This window comes from Schistocerca americana, chromosome 2 (genome assembly GCF_021461395.2).
Source record: "Schistocerca americana isolate TAMUIC-IGC-003095 chromosome 2, iqSchAmer2.1, whole genome shotgun sequence".
Lineage (NCBI taxonomy): Eukaryota > Metazoa > Arthropoda > Insecta > Orthoptera > Acrididae > Schistocerca > Schistocerca americana.
Window position 1 is genome coordinate 1,018,099,905 of NC_060120.1, and position 17,897 is coordinate 1,018,117,801.

Here is a 17,897-nt window from a genome sequence, read left to right on the forward strand (position 1 = left end):
CACTCCGCTGCAGAGTGAAAATCTCATTCATTTACTTTGGTTCAGAAAGCTATCCACTATTCAGCAATTTTCAACATGCTACCAGCCATACAGGGTTGTAGCCTCTCCCCGATGTTGTTCAATCTGTATATTGAGCAAGCAGTAAAGGAAACAAAAGAAAAATTCGGGGTAGGTATTAAAATTCATGGAGAAGAAATAAAAACTTTGAGGTTCGCCGATGACATTGTAATTCTGTCAGAGACAGCAAAGGACTTGGAAGAGCAGTTGAATGGAATGGACAGTGTCTTGAAAGGAGGATATAAGATGAACATCAACAAAAGCAAAACAAGGATAATGGAATGTAGTCTAATTAAGTCGGGTGATGCTGAGGGAATTAGATTAGGAAATGAGGCACTTAAAGTAGTAAAGGAGTTTTGCTATTTGGGGAGCAAAATAACTGATGATGGTCGAAGTAGAGAGGATGTAAAGTGTAGGCTGGCAGTGGCAAGGAAGGCGTTTCTGAAGAAGAGAAATTTGTTAACATCCAGTATTGATTTAAGTGTCAGGAAGTCATTTCTGAAAGTATTTGTATGGAGTGTAGCCATGTATGGAAGTGAAACATGGACGATAAATAGTTTGGACAAGAAGAGAATAGAAGCTTTCGAAATGTGGTGCTACAGAAGAATTCTGAAGATTAGATGGGTAGATCACATAACTAATGAGGAAGTATTGAATAGGATTGGGGAGAAGAGAAGTTTGTGGCACAACTTGACCAGAAGAAGGGATCGGTTGGTAGGACATGTTCTGAGGCATCAAGGGATCACCAATTTAGTGTTGGAGGGCAGCGTGGAGGGTGAAAATCGTAGAGGGAGACCAAGAGATGAATACACTAAGCAGATTCAGAAGGATGTAGGTTGCAATAGGTACTGGGAGATGAAAAAGCTTGCACAGGATAGAGTAGCATGGAGAGCTGCATCAAACCAGTCTCAGGACTGAAGACCACAACAACAACAACCAGCCATAAAAAGTTTAACTAATAATAAAGTTCAGTTTGAGAAGAGTCTAAAGGATTTATTGGTGGACAACTCCTTCTACTCCAGTGATGAATTTCTTAGCAGAACTGACTGATGCATATATGTTGTTATATCACACAATGTGAATATTGTGTATAACCTGTCCTTCCGTAAAAATTTTGTGTAGTAAGGTGATCATTGTAAATATGTGTGGTAATTTTTTTTTTATTTGATGATGCCTGGCTACAATAGCCTAAGAATTATCATGTGCACTTAAGTGTATTGGGCATTTAATAATTCAGTGACAAGTTTTTATATCCTTTTTAATGTAGGGCAATTTCGTTTTGGATCTGGGGAAAGTATATCAGCATATCTGTTCTTATTTTGTTAATATTTATTGTGTTTCTTGTTTTCTGACATGTTCCACATCCCAGAGGATCTCCTCGCTATGGATCAATTGGAATGAAAAGTACATTTAATCTAATGTAAAGATGGAACTGACAACGTACTTAAATTGGAAGTAGAATTGAAAATAATCCTATTCACACTTTACAGGATGACACTGCACGCGGTCACTATACTGTGGACACTATAACATAACAGGCAGCAGCTACCGTAAACAAACAAAAACTTCACACACTCAATAGATGAGCAGTGGTGCAGAGGAACAAGCCCCGCCTCCCCCTCACAGGTCGGCCAGCCTATGCCCATATGCTGTATTTCTGCGAAAGCAGAACTGAGATGCAGTTTGTTGATCCCTTCTGGTGTTGTGAGAGTCATACTTGAACCCCTTGATGGATCAGGAATAGTCTTTTCATTCATTTTAAAACATGAAAAGAAAATAATGTGTTATACACAATGCAAAGTATAGCAGAGTGAATAAATATTTTGTAATGGCTACCACACAATTGTCTGCCGAGGCTGGCAACGTCAAAATGTGGTAATCCTGGGATGACCTCTACTGGTATCTTACACACCCATAGTTCAAAACACTCCACATGTAAAACTGCCAATTAATAAGTCCACAATTTTTTATATACTGCCTTTAGGTAGCAAAAAATGTACACAATTCTTTGTTCTTAGTCCTACAGTTAATTTCTACTTTGCCATACTCAGTATGTATAGAGACCGTTCAACCACCCCCCGTTTCACATGTGTCCTCAATGTAACTTATGAGTGCACTGATATGTCATTGTACAGGTGCATAGGTGTGCTCTTTACATTGCGAACATGACCTTACATATATTCTATTTCAAAATTGGACAGCACTGTATGTTGTCTAATATCAGTCACCAAAAGCTGGTTACTTTTTCAATATTTATATGCAGACAATAAAGCTATTTCAAACTATCTCTGACAAAATATTTCATTTGTACACAATTTGCTATGAAACAGCATTTATTACATAAAATTGCATCTTGAGGTGAATGTGCATCTGTGTTTGCATTTATCACAAATGTGAATTTTTCAGGCCCCTAGCAATTTATAAACTAAATAGGTAGACACAAGAACAAATACACTCAAACTCTTGGCATTCATAAGCCTTTATTCTGTAAAAAAGAAAGAAGAAATAACTTATAGGATAAATAGTATTTAAACAATTGAACATGAAAGTTTTCCATGATACCAGTAACAGGAAACAAATTGTGACAAACTGGGACTCAAATTTATGCTAAGAATAAGAAAGGTAGTTCAAGGTGTAAAGAGACGAAATGAAAACATGAGAATCTGGCAGAGTGGTTACAAATCAGAATATAGAGAAGAGGAGACAAAGCCCATAATTATCAAATATTGATAAATATAATTACTAATTTTTGTAATTTTCAAGCTGGTCTCTCTCCTATGACCCAGATAAATAATGGAATCACTGTAGGTTACAAATAATAGTGTATGTTTTTATTCTCTCAAAGAATTCACTTATGTAGATTTTTTCTACAAATAGTGTTGATACTTTATGATTGACGTATAGTTGTTACATTTTCTTCTTCTGGTTATTTGTGTTTTAATTAGTGTGGCTTTTTTAACCTTATTGGAGCATAAGGTTTTATGTTATATCCTATTTTTATTCTCTCACTGCTGTCTGGGAAGTAGCCAGCAAAGTATTTTTCTCTATATTCACTTTGTTATATTTCCAGTTTGCAATTAATTTTTTTTTAATATCAGCTTGTAAATGTTCAATATTCAGATTCCTTTTGTGAGGAGCAATGCCAAAAATACAAATATAGAAAAAAAAAAATGCGGTGAAAGAATAACAAAACCTCAAAGATTAAAACTAAGATTAAGGATGAATTGTTTTGAGAAAAGGGACTCATGGTCATCAATATCTATTTTTAATCGTCTCTCTGTCAAGTTTGATGGTCTAATGGTACAGCACATGACTGGAAACCCCTAGGTCACAGGATCTAATCCTGATTGGGAAGCAGAAATTTTTTATTTGCCTTTAATCTAGCACTCACCTCTCAATAATGCGAAAATGCACAAGAAACAATACTTGGTTTAGATTAGACATTAAACTGTAGGTTCCCTTTCAATGGCTGGATAACTGTGCTCTGATTAGGAACACAAGGAAGCAGCTCCTCGGGGTGACAAGGCAGGGAAAGTGTCTATGACTGCCTATGCATTAATAATGACCTCCAAGTTGCCAAAGAGCCAAAGCTCAGAGGACAGCTTCTTTATGATCACTAAGGGCATAATAACCAATGTACTCAAGGGTATCGGTCTAATTACGTTAAGCGATCCAGCTCCATCTTGACAAGAGTTTGACAGTGATGTAGGCCGTGAAATTGCTTGCACAACCTAACCCTGGTGCAAACAGATCTGAAACCTCGGAACACAAGGAATCCAATTTGCAATAAGACACTTGGTCTGACACCATATGAACTGCATCTGCAATAGAAAAACCAAAAGTAGCAAAGGCAACTAATTCAAACAATTTTTCAGCACTCGACTGTTAATCAATAAGTATTTAATGGAAGGGACACTGACTTGTAAACTGTGTCAGCTGTGAATAGTCCAAGAATAGGAATCTGCTGTATGTTATGTAGGGTGTTTCACAATGTTCTGACAACTTCAAATTTGAATAACACACAAACTAATTAAGGAACCAAGTTGACCTTTTACACAAGGTACAACTTTTAATCAACTTTACTTATGAAATACTACATCGGACAAATGATTATCATTCATGGTTATGCAATACTAGAGGCATTTTACCCAGTTTTGAAAACACGTTTCATAGCTGCTGAAGGAATTCTGGAAATTTCATCGCAATTTCAATCTTTTAAGTGTTGAAGGCTTCTCAGCCAACTGTTTGGGCATATTTTTGTAAAAAACAATGAGGGCTTGCTGTCAAAAATTCTATGCCCATATTCAGTGTTCTCAGGAGTTAAGGTAGTTTTCCGAGGGCCGGTTGACTTCTGATTCGATGCACTGGCAGTTGCTTGGAAGTTTCCTACCCAATTCAGTAGGCCTATTGCTCCACAAGCAGGAATTGGATATCACAGCTGAATCTTGAAATGCTTATGAAAGGCACATTGTAAGTGCCTGACAGATTCACCATAGTGAAAATAGTGCTCCACTGTGAAACAGTACAACATGCTTACCGATCTGTGTATGGGATGAAAGTAATAGACAGGGCCATGATTGCTGTATCTTCTTCTTTAGTGCACATTATTCAAATCTGGTATCATCAAAACATTGTGAAACACCCTGTAGCTTATCAAACAATGCCACAGCTTGGTGTACATCTGTGAGTTGAATGGGGCACGGTAGCCCCTGTGTCAAGTTGTACGATTAATGGCTCAGCCATCAACTACACTTCAATGAAAAGTTTGTTTTGGCCTCCAGACAATGGCAAACACAATAACAAAACAGTATAATTCCTGCCATGACTCCTGGTGGGAGGTAGAGATCAACATACTGCTGCTATGTGACAATTTTTTAACTTTATGGCAAAAGACCCACTGCTTGGGGCAGGACATCTGCTTGCGCTCTACTAAATAAAAGGGGCATGAAGGAATTGGCATTCACTGTTCCTGCTGCCTGCAATGTGTTTGTCCTTGTCAGCCCAGTTGGCTTGTTTGTACTGGAGCTAACCTGCAATGTGTTTGTCCTTGTCAGCCCAGTTGGCTTGTTTGTACTGGAACTATCTCCTCTTCACCCAACTCGCTAGGCTCCATGTGCGGGTGCTGCATGTTATCAACAATGGCGACATTACTCCAAGCCTCCAAAAGCCAGCTAGTGGCTCAGGAAACCCCGAACAACTGTGCAATATTCAAAACCTCTTCTAACGTGGGGTTCTCAAACTGGAGGACACGTTGACACACCTCTTGTCTGGGGCCAAATGAATGATTGGATCTCTGATCATGGTTCCCACAAAAGACACCTGTGACTCAGTCATACGAACCAACACTTACACCTGAGACCACAAAGCCCGGCTGCCCAACTAGATTTGACTGCTGTACCTGTTTGCGACACTGGCAGAATTCAACACATGCAGTGACCACATGTGTACACTTGACATGACAGGAGGACAGCAAACTACATATATCGGTGAAAGAAGGTGACGCTGGTTCTTGCAGAGGAGCTAACTGGCATAATAAGCAAGGAGGAGGTATCCGTGATTCGAAAAAGAGCCTTATAGACCTACACGTTGACCACGCAGAATGCTATAAAATGTTTGTGAAGCTGTTTCTCGTTGCATCCCAGTCTTCTACAGATTCATCATGGGGGAACAGTGGCGGGTGAACAACCAGTGCCTGAGCCTGGGTCAACATAACCAACAACCAACCCAACATGCCTTATGTGCCTGCTGTTGCCGCAGAAGTGACTGAAGTAAAGCCTCCACGGACGAGCCAACCACAGAATCCAAAACGTGTGAAAATTCAACCCTAGATGTTGCCACTTGTGTTCTAACTAGGAACACGAGGAAACACACATCTGTAACGAAGATAAAAATTACTGGGTCATGGAGTGACATCAACAAGAGTACAATGAAAGTAGTTTATACGTCTTGAACACATTTCACAACTGAGGGCCCTCATATGGATGATATCCATGTCAAACGTCACTGGTGCAGTATCGCACAATGTGGTCCTGTTGACAGGGGTTGGTGATCGTGCTGCCACTGGCGGGCACTTCAGTTAGTTGCAGACACACCATTTGGATGTCAGTACACATTACAGATGAAGTAGGACCTGACTTACATCCACTGTGGGCGATAGCTGTAGTACCTGGTGCATTACTAAAAAGGGTGGCACCATGATCTTAAAATTCTTAAAATTGTCATAACCACAAGATACTCATACACCCCTGACTTCATGCTATTCATATTTACAATCCTATCTTGATCACAAAATGAGTACCTAAACAGTATTTTATGTTTTGGCAGTCAAATGGAAGATACTTAATTATGAACATAAAATAAAACACATAATGTATAAAAAACACACGCACACACACACACACACACACACACACACACACACACACACACAAAAAACCTAAAAACGTTGTACAATAAGCTCTATTGATATCTGGCATTATTATGATACCTACATCTGGATTAAACATGTGTTGTTCCTTATTCTCCTCACATATCATTTCGTGAGATATGTGCATTTTACTGTTTTCAAAATATGCCTTGTACCCAAAGGCAACAGGATCAGCATGTATTTCTGCCATTTAGTACCAGGTACTTGAATGAAGGCCTTCCTATGAACAGAAAGTAACAGAATTGTCTACAGAGTTAGAATAGCTACTGAAAAAATCACTGGTTTAAACAAACATTAACATACATAAAAATAAAAGTTGTTATTTGTAACTCTATTGTTGTTGTCATCATCATTATTATTATTTTTATTTCTAACATCTAATAAGATGAATATACACAAATAAAAAGCTCAACACATTTGCGCTGCCTTAATTCCTAATAGGCCTATCTGTTTCCACCTGCTTCAGTTATTTTCATTACTACTCACTCCATCAAAAGAATAAGAAAGCTGAAATGAGGTCCGTAAGGTAACTGAACTGCTGTATTAGCCTGACATTCTTACGAATATACAAGGCTACTATTCATTCGTTTTCAAAGTTCTAAATTTTTTGCAAGTGTTACATGAACAAATATGACTGAAGAATGAATGGAACCATAAACTCACTGAATTTGCACTGTACCCATCAGTTCATGTTCTGAGTGCAGTGCCTTGACTAATGGCAACAAAGCAAGAAAACAGTTTTTGTACATTGGATGGAATATGCGAGATCTTTATCTGTTGTACAACAGCGCTGCATGCATTCAGAAGGAATTATGGAAAAGAATCATCATATAAATAGCAGGTTCTGGCACATGAAAGACATTCACTGAAGGTTATTGTCTTCCATGCAATGTCACACACAAAGCTGTATGGGCCATTTTTCTTCAGCAAGAAGACTGACAGTTGTTATTTCCACTGACTGCCAGAATTTCACCTTCAAACAAGCCCCATCACTGGAACACTGAAGTTCGTCGCTACTTAAACATTGAATTTCTGCATTGCTGGACTGGATATACTGGTGAAGATGATGAGGTTCTGTTCCCTTTGCCTCCCAGGTCCCCTAACCTAACACCTTGTGCCTTTTTCCTTTGGGGTTCATTAGGAATAGTGTTTATGTTCCCCCACTGAACGGAACACTGAAACAGCTCGGATAATGCATCAACACTACTGTGATGAGCATTGACAGGATGTTACTGCATAACGTATGAAACGAACATGACTACCACATGGACATGTGTCATATGGCCAAAGGAGCATTCATAAAACATTTTTAGGGTTCAAAATCCAAACTTTGTGAGTTCATTGTTCTATTCATGCATTAAGCATATTCATTCATGCAGTACTTTGGAAAAATTAGAGCTCTGAAATGAATGAATCATTTATAGTAGCCCCTTATTGTCGCTAAACAGATGAGGTCTAGATTATAAAACCCAACAGTATATCCTTTTATGGGGTGATCATTTTTGAAGGAACATATAAGACACGCTGGAGGTAGATTTAAATATGAAACTGTAATTACTGTATACCATATCCAATCCTTGAAGTGCCGGTGAAAAATGAAAAAAAGAAATACGTACTTATCAACATGTAGATGCAATTTTCAAAAATTTAGACATTTCTCTGAAAACACTTAGATTGGTTGGATTCTTGCTCACTGCTGCACACTGAAGACAAATGGGCAAGTAACTAATTTGAACAATGTATGGCACATGAAGGTGATGACAAGGAATATACAGTGTATCGAATACTCAGCCATGATGCTGGAAATGACAGGAATCTGTAGAATTATTTTGTATGATTGTAAACTGAATTTGGGTGAGAGATAGTGACTAGAGAGCTTGTATTTGCAACTTACTTCTTTTTATGACATTGATTTATGTTTATTTAACGAATTTAAGTAGGAAAGAAATTTCTTTGTAAAGGAACATCCATTGTGGTCCCCAAGATGATTCACAACCAAGGAAAAAATGTTGTGGATTCAAATACCAGATGAAGCGGATGCCTTGCATACCTATAATCACATGGGTACTCTTGGGGCTGGATCAGCAGTTATCTATATCATATTACACAACATGTTTTCTGACAGAAAGGTCTGAAATTGTGGATGCCACAAAGTGATGAACTGAGTGCCTGAAGAAGTCCAATTTTCATTGCAGGTCACACCCTGACTCTCCCAGAAATTCTTCAACTGGTCTCCCATATCACTGTGCTCTTACAATGAGAAGGAATAAGAAGCTGCAGTAGGCAACTGCCTAACCTTTTTGGAGTAGAAGAAGAAAATCTGCACGAAGGAGTAATGGCTGGCAGATCTGTGTGATCAGATCTGCAAGACCCTATTTGTCTACTGCTTCATTAGGCACCAGATATGAAAAACATGTTGTAATCCAATGACACACACACACACACACACACACACACACACACACACACACACACACACACACACACACAAATAGTGGTTCTTGTATGCTGCTGCTGCTGAGGAGGAGGAGGATTTGTTGTTGACAAATATTGTCCTTATTGTAGAGGAAATGGCCTTTTAGCACATAACTGCCAGAAACTTTGTGCAAGGAGTTTTAATTATTCCATATAGGATCTGAACCATTGTTCCACTTTGAGCATACTTGCTGATTCTTTCAGTGACACAGATTTTCAACTGCATGAACACGTACAGGTCTGCAATGCAGTTGTCATTTCTTTTGAATGGCCAGCTACACAGCTCAGTAAGGCAACTGCCTCCATTTGACACACACCAGGAGAGTGGCAAGTTAAATATTAACTTTCTCTGTGTGCTGTTACGGTTAATTATTAAGCTACTAGTACTAGGATGGACAGGATGTGTCCACGACATGCAGACAAAGGAGAAGTGGGCCACAGTTAGTGAACAGCTGAACATGCTTTTGGCCGGTTACACATCTTCAGGCTGCTGCCCAGGTGTTGCTTGTTTCTCACACGGATTCCAGATGCTGCTTGTTTCTCTCATGGACTCCAGGTGTTGCTTGTTTCTCTCACGGACTCTGCTGTCGAAGTATCTTACAGCGTACCCATGAAGGGGGTTCGCCGATACTGCAATATGTTCATGTTGCTCAAGGTGCAGATTCAAAGTGGAGGTTAGCCATCCAGCCCCACCCATTCACCCTGTGAGTGGACACGTGGCCACTCCTTCAGCAGGGTCGGAATAGGCACACGGGGATAGGGGTTTGCTAGTCATTGGAAGCTCCAATATTTGGCACTAACAGAGCCCCTTAGGGACATAGCATCCATAGCAGGATGCTATGTGGTAATCCCATACGCATGCTGTAGTCGCTCTAGCAGCACGCACGTATGGGCAGGACCCACCAACCCACCCCCTATAACTGCCCACCATGCCATTACACAACACATCCTGCTGTTGCTAAATAGTCATGATGGCACTCAGTATAGTAATTTTTTATCAATTTGTTGCATCCTTGAGCCCCTGGTTCTCGATGAACATCCAGCGGTTGATGACGTCAACGGTCAGAGATTAAGGCAGCAAAGTTAAAGTTCTTATACATTGCAAGCGGTATGGGACTTAGTCTCTGAAAAATTAATTTGTTAATAAGTTCGTTATTTGTCAGTATAGCTGGCTGATACTCAGACAGCTGACTATTAGTAACTGTAGATTATTAGTAACATTACACAATGAGATGAAAAGAAATGACACTTTTATTCAAAAACAATAATAACACTGAAGTCACCACAACTTATGATGCAATATTGCAGTGCCTGTGTTATTCTGACTACAAAGCAAAGTACTTTTTGACAAGAATGCATGTCCAAAAGAACAGGCACTGTGGTGACTACAGACATTATGAAATAGTTTAAATGAATCGCAATTGCGAATATGGACTACCATTGCCTGCAGAATGGAATGACGACAACGAAAATTTGTGCAGGAATGGGACTCGAACCCCGATTTCCCGCCTATCATGAGCAGTCGCCTTATTTGGCTATCCATGCAGGACTCACAGCCAGACTCAAACTTCCATATGTTGTCAACAACGCGTCTACAACCTGTACTCAATACATCCAATACGTATATTCCCGTACAGGTCAAAAGTTGTATTTGAAAGTCGCTTGCCCGGTATCAGCAGATAAATATGATACTTCAGTACCTATGTTACTCTAATTCCAATGCAAAGTTGCCTAGGACATGCATGCATGCACGGTTCTTAAAAGGATGTATTATCACCATGGACAGCAATTCATGCTCTACAACATGCTGAACAGAAGGATGGTAAGGAGTTCTTGGAAGGGTGTTCCATTCCTCCACCAGCACAGTTCAGTTGACAACTGCTGGATGGTCAATGGCACATTTGGACACACTGCAATACTTCTCCCCAATGCATCTCATGTGCTCTATGGGATTTAAGTTGGTGGAACAGGCAGGTCAGTACATTCGTTGAATATCCTCATCTTCCAAGAGCTCCTCAAGTGCACCGATTCATATGGTCACACATTGTCATTCATGAAAATAAAGTCAGAGCTAAATGCACTCTTGAAAAGGTGCACATGGTGAAGGAATGTTTAGAGATTTGGAGGTCAGTAACCATGCAACAATATGCCTCACCACACCCTTACACCTAGACCATCAAAACTATCATGTTCAGCAACGTTCTTGGATGCATTACGTGTTCCCGTCTCTCATCATATGGAGGTGCATCTGCAATCACTACTCAGACTGAATCTGTTCTCACTCAAGAAGATCATGCAACTCCAGTTCCTAAGCTCTTGGTATGACTGCAAATGATGTGATCAATGTGCAGGTGTTTAATGGAACACAACATACTGGCCGTTGGGCAAACAGACCACCCCCATGCTGTCACTGTTCCCCAGTGGAGAAAACCATTCCACAGCCCACAAAAGAATATGAAAAACATAGTCTGCTAAATGGTTCAAATGGCTCTAAGCACTATGGGACTTAACATCTGAGGGCATCAGTCCCCTAGACATAGAACTACTTAAACCTAACTAACCTAAGGACACCACACACATCCATGCCCGAGGCAGGATTCAAACCTGCGACCATAGCAGTCACTTGGTTCCGGCCTGAAGCGCCTCATAGTCTGCTATGATTACAGTATTAACGAGTCATAACTGGAACTGATCAATGCAGAAGAGCTTCTGTGCAGTTTGGAAGGTAGGAGAAGAGGTACTGGCAGAATTGAAGCTGTGAGGGTGGATCGTGAGTCATGATTGGGTGGCTCATGTGGTGGAGCACTTGCCTGCCAAAGACAAAGGTCCCGAGTTCGAGTCTCGGTTCGGCACACAGCTTTAATCTGCTAGGATGTTTCATATCAGTGCACACTCCGCTGCAGAGTGAAAATCTCATCTTGGAAACGTCCCCCAGCCTGTGGCTATGCCATGTCTCCATATTTCCTTTCTGCCACGAGTGCTGGTTCTGCAAGGTTTGCAGAAGGGCTTCTGTGAAGTTCAGAAGGTAGGAGATGAGGTACTTGCAGAACTGAAGATGTGAGGATGGGTCGTGAGTCATGCTTGGGTAGCTCAGTTGGTAGAGCACTTGCCCACGAAAGGCAACGGTCCCAAGTTCGAGTCTTGGTCTGACACACAGTTTTAATCTGCCAGGAAGTTTCATATCAGCGCACACTCCACTACAGAGTGAAAATCTCATTCTGGAATTCCCCAACTTGTTCATGAGACATACTTTCTTTTTGAGCAGATCATTTTGTACAAATTTAAACAACAGTTTCCTACTAGTTTCACCACTAACTTCACAGCAGAGAAATAAGATCATTTAGAGGATCAGCAAATAATTGAGTTTATTCCCATGATTCACTTTTTGTACCATACCATGGACTGCCCAGAGAAAATATCTATGCAAATTTCAATCTTTATCTAAAATGAAAGCCATCATACAACCAGGAGTGTATGTTTTAATGTCATTTCTGTATAAGTTTGATAATTTGTACTACTCGTTACACTCTCCCCTTTTAGTAATACAAATGAGCCGAGTTTGTAGCCAGATACTACGACATATTACTATGACCTATTATAAAAATCAAATAAGTCCTTTCACAATTTTAATATTCAACATATGTGCCACATATGTAGTAATGTGCTGGCTGCCTGGTATGTATCTGTATAGTAAAAATCAAAACAAACAATGGAAAAATCTAGGATGGAATGTAACAATATTATGAAAAGGATGGTTGCTACTCATCATATAGCAGAGCTGCTGACACACACACACACACACACACATACACACACACACACACACACACACACACACACAGGCAACTGTAGCCACAGACTGTGGGACTTCTTGTTTTTTCTTTCCCCCCTCCTGTGTGTGTGTGTGTGTGTGTGTGTGGTGATGGCACAGGGAAGCGATGAACAACAAGGCAAAGTGAAAGCACAGAAAAGGAAGTCGAAATTCACTGCGAAAAAAAATAACAAACCCACAAGTTTCACTGGTTCAGCATCATCAGCTGGGGCAAACACATGTAAAAAATATAATTACAGTGTTTTAGCGTTAACTCTGAATGAATTTTACAAGCAACGTTTCAATTACACTGACCATAGCTTCGAATAATAGTTTTTACAGAAGGTGCTCGACTAATTTTGACTCTTAACGCCAAAAGGAGTTAAACTCTTAGTTGTATGTAACACATGTGGAAAAGGAAGGGTATGTACGTTGTTATATTTGAATGAGCGTTTATCCAATTTGCACAGCACACGGAGGTGATCACACAAATGTAAGTATTGCGTATCGCACTCCTAAAATTTCAAGAAGAGCGTAAACGTTCATCTATCCACCTTAAGGCGGCTACAGTTACTGTGTCACTAAATGAAATAAAACGTACTCAAATAATTATTTACCCGTCCACAGATGAATATAAACTTCCTGCAACGCCTAATAACAAGAAGTGCAAACAATATTATATAACTCGCATCTATGAGTAACTATTTCTACTTACATGTGTATTCCAGTTACATAAACGTCAAACCACAATATTTACATATAGTACAGTCTGTTTGGTTTCACTTTGGCCTGCGATGTTACTGTGTACAAAGTTATTAGAACACCAATGTTTTTGTAGTGGCTTTTGACCTGAAGCCTACGGCCATCTATCTGGAGTTTACGGAAGAAGGTTACATTTATCAAGGAATTTCATTGTTAGTTTTAAAACTACAATGTTACTTTGATGAAAGAGAGTTGCTAATGGTTGATGACATCGAATAAGTTGTTGTATGAAATCGATTTGCTGGTTTGCATCCAAAAAAGTGATTGAATCCCATTGTTATTCCACCGCGTTCACAATAATAGGTTACTTACAGCCCAATAATTTGGCTCTGGTTTGCTGGAACGTGTATTCGGTGCAGATGGTTAAAGAATAATCCAGGATTAAACATGATGTTAATTACGGAACTAATAATATTTTATTCGCCTTAACTGTGTGGAACTTGGGCTCTGAGGGGATGTTTGGCTACATTTTGCCATGATATTTCCCTTAGATGAGATCTCATAATTGACATTCTTCTTTCAGTTTATGCCTTATTCTTCTGTATGGAATAGTCTGCAGATCTGGTAACGGCAATAAGATGTTTTTGATACTGAAAGCCGTGTGAGCGGAGTTTTCATTTTGTTTTATGTTAGCATGTCCTTTGAGCCATATAAATTTTATCTTCTTTCTGAAATATTAGTTTTCCTTTGCAGCTTCCTGAATATCCATTACTAGTGGATTAGATTTCTTGAGAATGACAGCTGTCTGCATATGTTGGAGTAAGCTTCTGTGATCCGTTAAAATCAAAATGGCTCTAATTTGGAGGGGGATCTAGGAATATTTTAAAACTGCGGATATAGCTATAACTTATGTCGAGATACTAGAAGTTTCATTGGGACGCGAAATCAATTTTTTTGTAACCTGTGAAAGGACATGGGAATGCACAACCCATCTGACATTATCTGAGGATTTGGAGCCGACAGTGTAAATATGGAAACATTCAGGGAATCTATCAGAAATGCATGTTTTTTACTAATTGTTCTGCTCTGTCACTTACTTTTGTTAGAAGGTAGAAGACAACTGGCGATATTATTTCGTTACAGTGGTAGTCTGAACTAGAATGTGTTGGTACTCTTCGTGCCCTTTATATTTATGAAGTCTGTAATTAATTCTATTTCTAGAGCCATGCTTATTCTTTGTCTGTTCATGTCATCTTGATACAATCTCTCAAGTTTCTCTATCAGTGAGTGGTTCATTGCAGAAAGTCTTTGTAGTAGGAATAATTTGCTTTTCTGTTGCATCTCCAAAATAACATGTTTCCATAGTCGATTTTAGATATTATCCAGCAGGCTATTGCGATATGTTGCCCACCATACTCTTGTAACTGAGTGCAACACATTCAGACAGGGCTGTGTCTTCTCTATGAGCTATATATCATCAGCTTACTGCATATTGTGGTACTTGAACAGCTTTTGGCAGCCTCGTTCCGAAGTCTGCTGTGTAAGAATTACACAGAATAGTGCTCAATATCGATCCCTGTGGCAGGCCAACAATGACATACCTTGGGCCTGCAGTTTTACTTTTTAGGCGTAATAGTACAGTCCTTTTAACGAGAAATTTCCTTATACCATAAGCAAAATTGTGCAGCAGTACTATCGCTATTGTTCTTTGCAGTAATAAGGGAATGCCCCTTCAATATCCACAAACATGGATGTAGCACACTATCTTTATCAAATGCACTTTACACATCCAAAGAGAGTCACGTGATGCTGTTCGATGTTTCTGAAAACTATTTTGATAATCTGGTAGTATATTATTACTTTCAAGTCACTATTCAAGACACCTTGGAATAATTGTTCTGAGGTTTTAGCAATGCAAAATGATAGCGCTATGGGTCTGTAGGCATTGGCAGACACTAGATCCTTTCCAGGTTTCAAAATTGGTGTAGTGATCTGTGTAGTCCATTATTCAGGAAATGATTTATATTATCATATTTGATAATAGATATCCAACAGCCTCCCTTTTACAGGTTCAAATAAATCCCACAACATTTGATAATAAACATTGTCCACTCCTGGAGCTGTCTTCGCTGAACTGTTTTAGGCAGTCAACAGTTCTTCCTCTGTAGACAGTGTACAAAGGAAATCATGTGATATTCTTCCTGGAGGACTCAAAGGATCTGACAGTACCGAGAGACACGCTGTTTTGTCTAGAATTATGTCTTTGAGTGAGTCTCCCACCCGTTTAGAATTAATATTAGCATCTTTATGTAATTTGTTACACAATGCTATCCAGCTCTCTTTAAAACTCATTTCACTTGGTAATCTATTTTCTTATATTTTTAAGTGCTTATTGAGTGATTGGTGTATATGATATTCTTCCAACATGCTTTTTCTTGCTGCGGTTGCTGTACAATGTTCTCCATCCCACCAAATGGTTGGATTTTTCATTGATTTCTTTGATATTTTCTTCATTGGAATTCTTTTAGCAGCTGCTTTGTTTATTAATTCGGTAAATGCCTTCTAATCATCCTTTAAAATGGGGCATATTTTTAGTTCTAAAATTAGGTGCTGACTCCATGTCTTGTATTCCTCCCATTGTGTTTCTTTTAGTCCCCATTTTCCACTTCTTGTCTAACATGGGAGTTATTCCTTGGTTAATTGCAATTATAATATAACCTAAGCCCATTGTAATACTCTGAACTGTTCAGTGAGCTTAAGTAGCCCATCCTGGTGAAAATACATTCAGTTTTACTGCTGTCTGTCGTCTGTCCAGACTAGAAACTATGGTAGGTTTTTCATCATAAGTAGCAATAACCCATATGCTTAAATTATCTCTTCCAGATGTATCCTGCAGCCATCTGTAACTCTGTAACACCATAAAATATTTTTGCATTGATATCATCACACACTAGATATGATGGTTGCATCTGGGGAAAAATATTTCTCTATGTTCTATCCTGAATTCTGGTACTTGGCAGTTAGTAACCAGAGATTAGAGAGAAAATGAGCATTTGTAAATGAATTCTAATAACTACAACGTGAAGCTCTTCATGCGGTGGTAGTTGTATTGGTATATTGCGAAAGGAAGATTCTCCTTGATGAGAAATGCTACGCCTCCTCTCTCACCTATTGCATCCTTTCTTATAACATCATATGCTAGAAACACTATACATGAAGTGGGTTTAAACCATGTATCTGAGAGTGCTGCGAAATTTACTTCATTTCAGTGTAATTACAGTAGCAAACGTTAATTATTGGTTACTGCAGACTGTGCATCTCACTGTAAAATATTAAGAATTTTTGTTTAATAAGTTCATCAATGTTTCTTGTAGTTGTGTATTTTCACCACCCATTAATTTTATTTGCTCCATTATGGTCAATATTAATCTGAAGATACCATCCACTAACCTGTGATTGTCTGTAATTTGTGTTCTACCGATGATGACTTTGTGGAGTGCAGGTACATGTGGAAGTGAAATTATTGGTTGTCTTGGTCGCTGAGATGGTGCAAGTGCTGAATGCTATGCACCCCAGTTGCCGGTGATATCTTGTTGCAGGGAGCCCATATTTGTTTTTACATTGCATCGAAGAGTGAAATGGGTTGGTCTCAGCAATAGTTGTTGGTTTATATTCATTTCCTCATGTGCAGCACCTGTTATCCAGTGTTATTTATCTGACATTGCATACAGGGCGTATTTTTTGGAAGATTCTATCGTGTTGAATTGTTTGTTTGCAGTTGTGTACCTACATGAATTTAACATGTTTCTTGCTTTGTTTTAAGATATCTTGTTGTAGGTAGCTATTTTTTGTATTTGTTTCCTTCTGGAATATTCACGGTATCTTCTATCTGTGGCTAGATGATTTTCTTTGCAGTAGACACATATCATGGATGGAGACATCCATGTCTGTGATGTGTACTGTCCACCACATACTTCGCACCTCGTCTACCCTCTGTATTGATTGTTAATGTGAACATAGCGTAGGCATTTGAAACATTTTCTCACAGCAGGTACATATGGTTCTACAGCACACCTCGCTCCATATATGTATAATAACCCCATGAAGTTTGAGCATCAATATTAATAAGGAGTGTGATGTTTCCAGAGTATTTCTATTCCATTTCTGGTCAACGCAACGCGACACACGTCTCCACTCCACCAACTTCACCATCGCTGACCACGTGCGTCGAGTCAACGTGACTCCCCCGCAAACGCATACGTGCAGTCTGAAACACAGTCACTCGTTTCGTGGAGTGCACCCTTCTGTTTGACAGTGCCTCCCTCCCTTCCAAGGACATCGCAGTGCTTCTGCTTGCGCCAAGAGCTGGACATTTGACGACGCGGCCTTTATCTCGCTTGGACCACGCGGTTGCCTCATGACTCA

The 17,897-nt window shown here is 39.4% G+C and overlaps 1 protein-coding gene across 1 annotated transcript in view; it reads right to left on the bottom strand.

The window, feature by feature from the left end:
- LOC124596378 (guanine nucleotide exchange protein smcr8b-like) overlaps positions 1-13,563 on the bottom strand; it is a 105,282-nt gene extending 91,719 nt beyond the window's left edge. Inside the window, exons 1-2 of the mRNA XM_047135493.1 lie at positions 13,486-13,563; positions 6,549-6,704 (exon numbers count right to left, since the gene is read on the bottom strand). Coding sequence (XP_046991449.1) covers positions 6,549-6,674 — 126 coding nt within the window. The 5' untranslated portion in view covers positions 6,675-6,704; positions 13,486-13,563. The remainder of the gene's footprint in view (positions 1-6,548; positions 6,705-13,485) is intronic.
- Between the last annotated feature and the right edge of the window lie 4,334 nt (positions 13,564-17,897).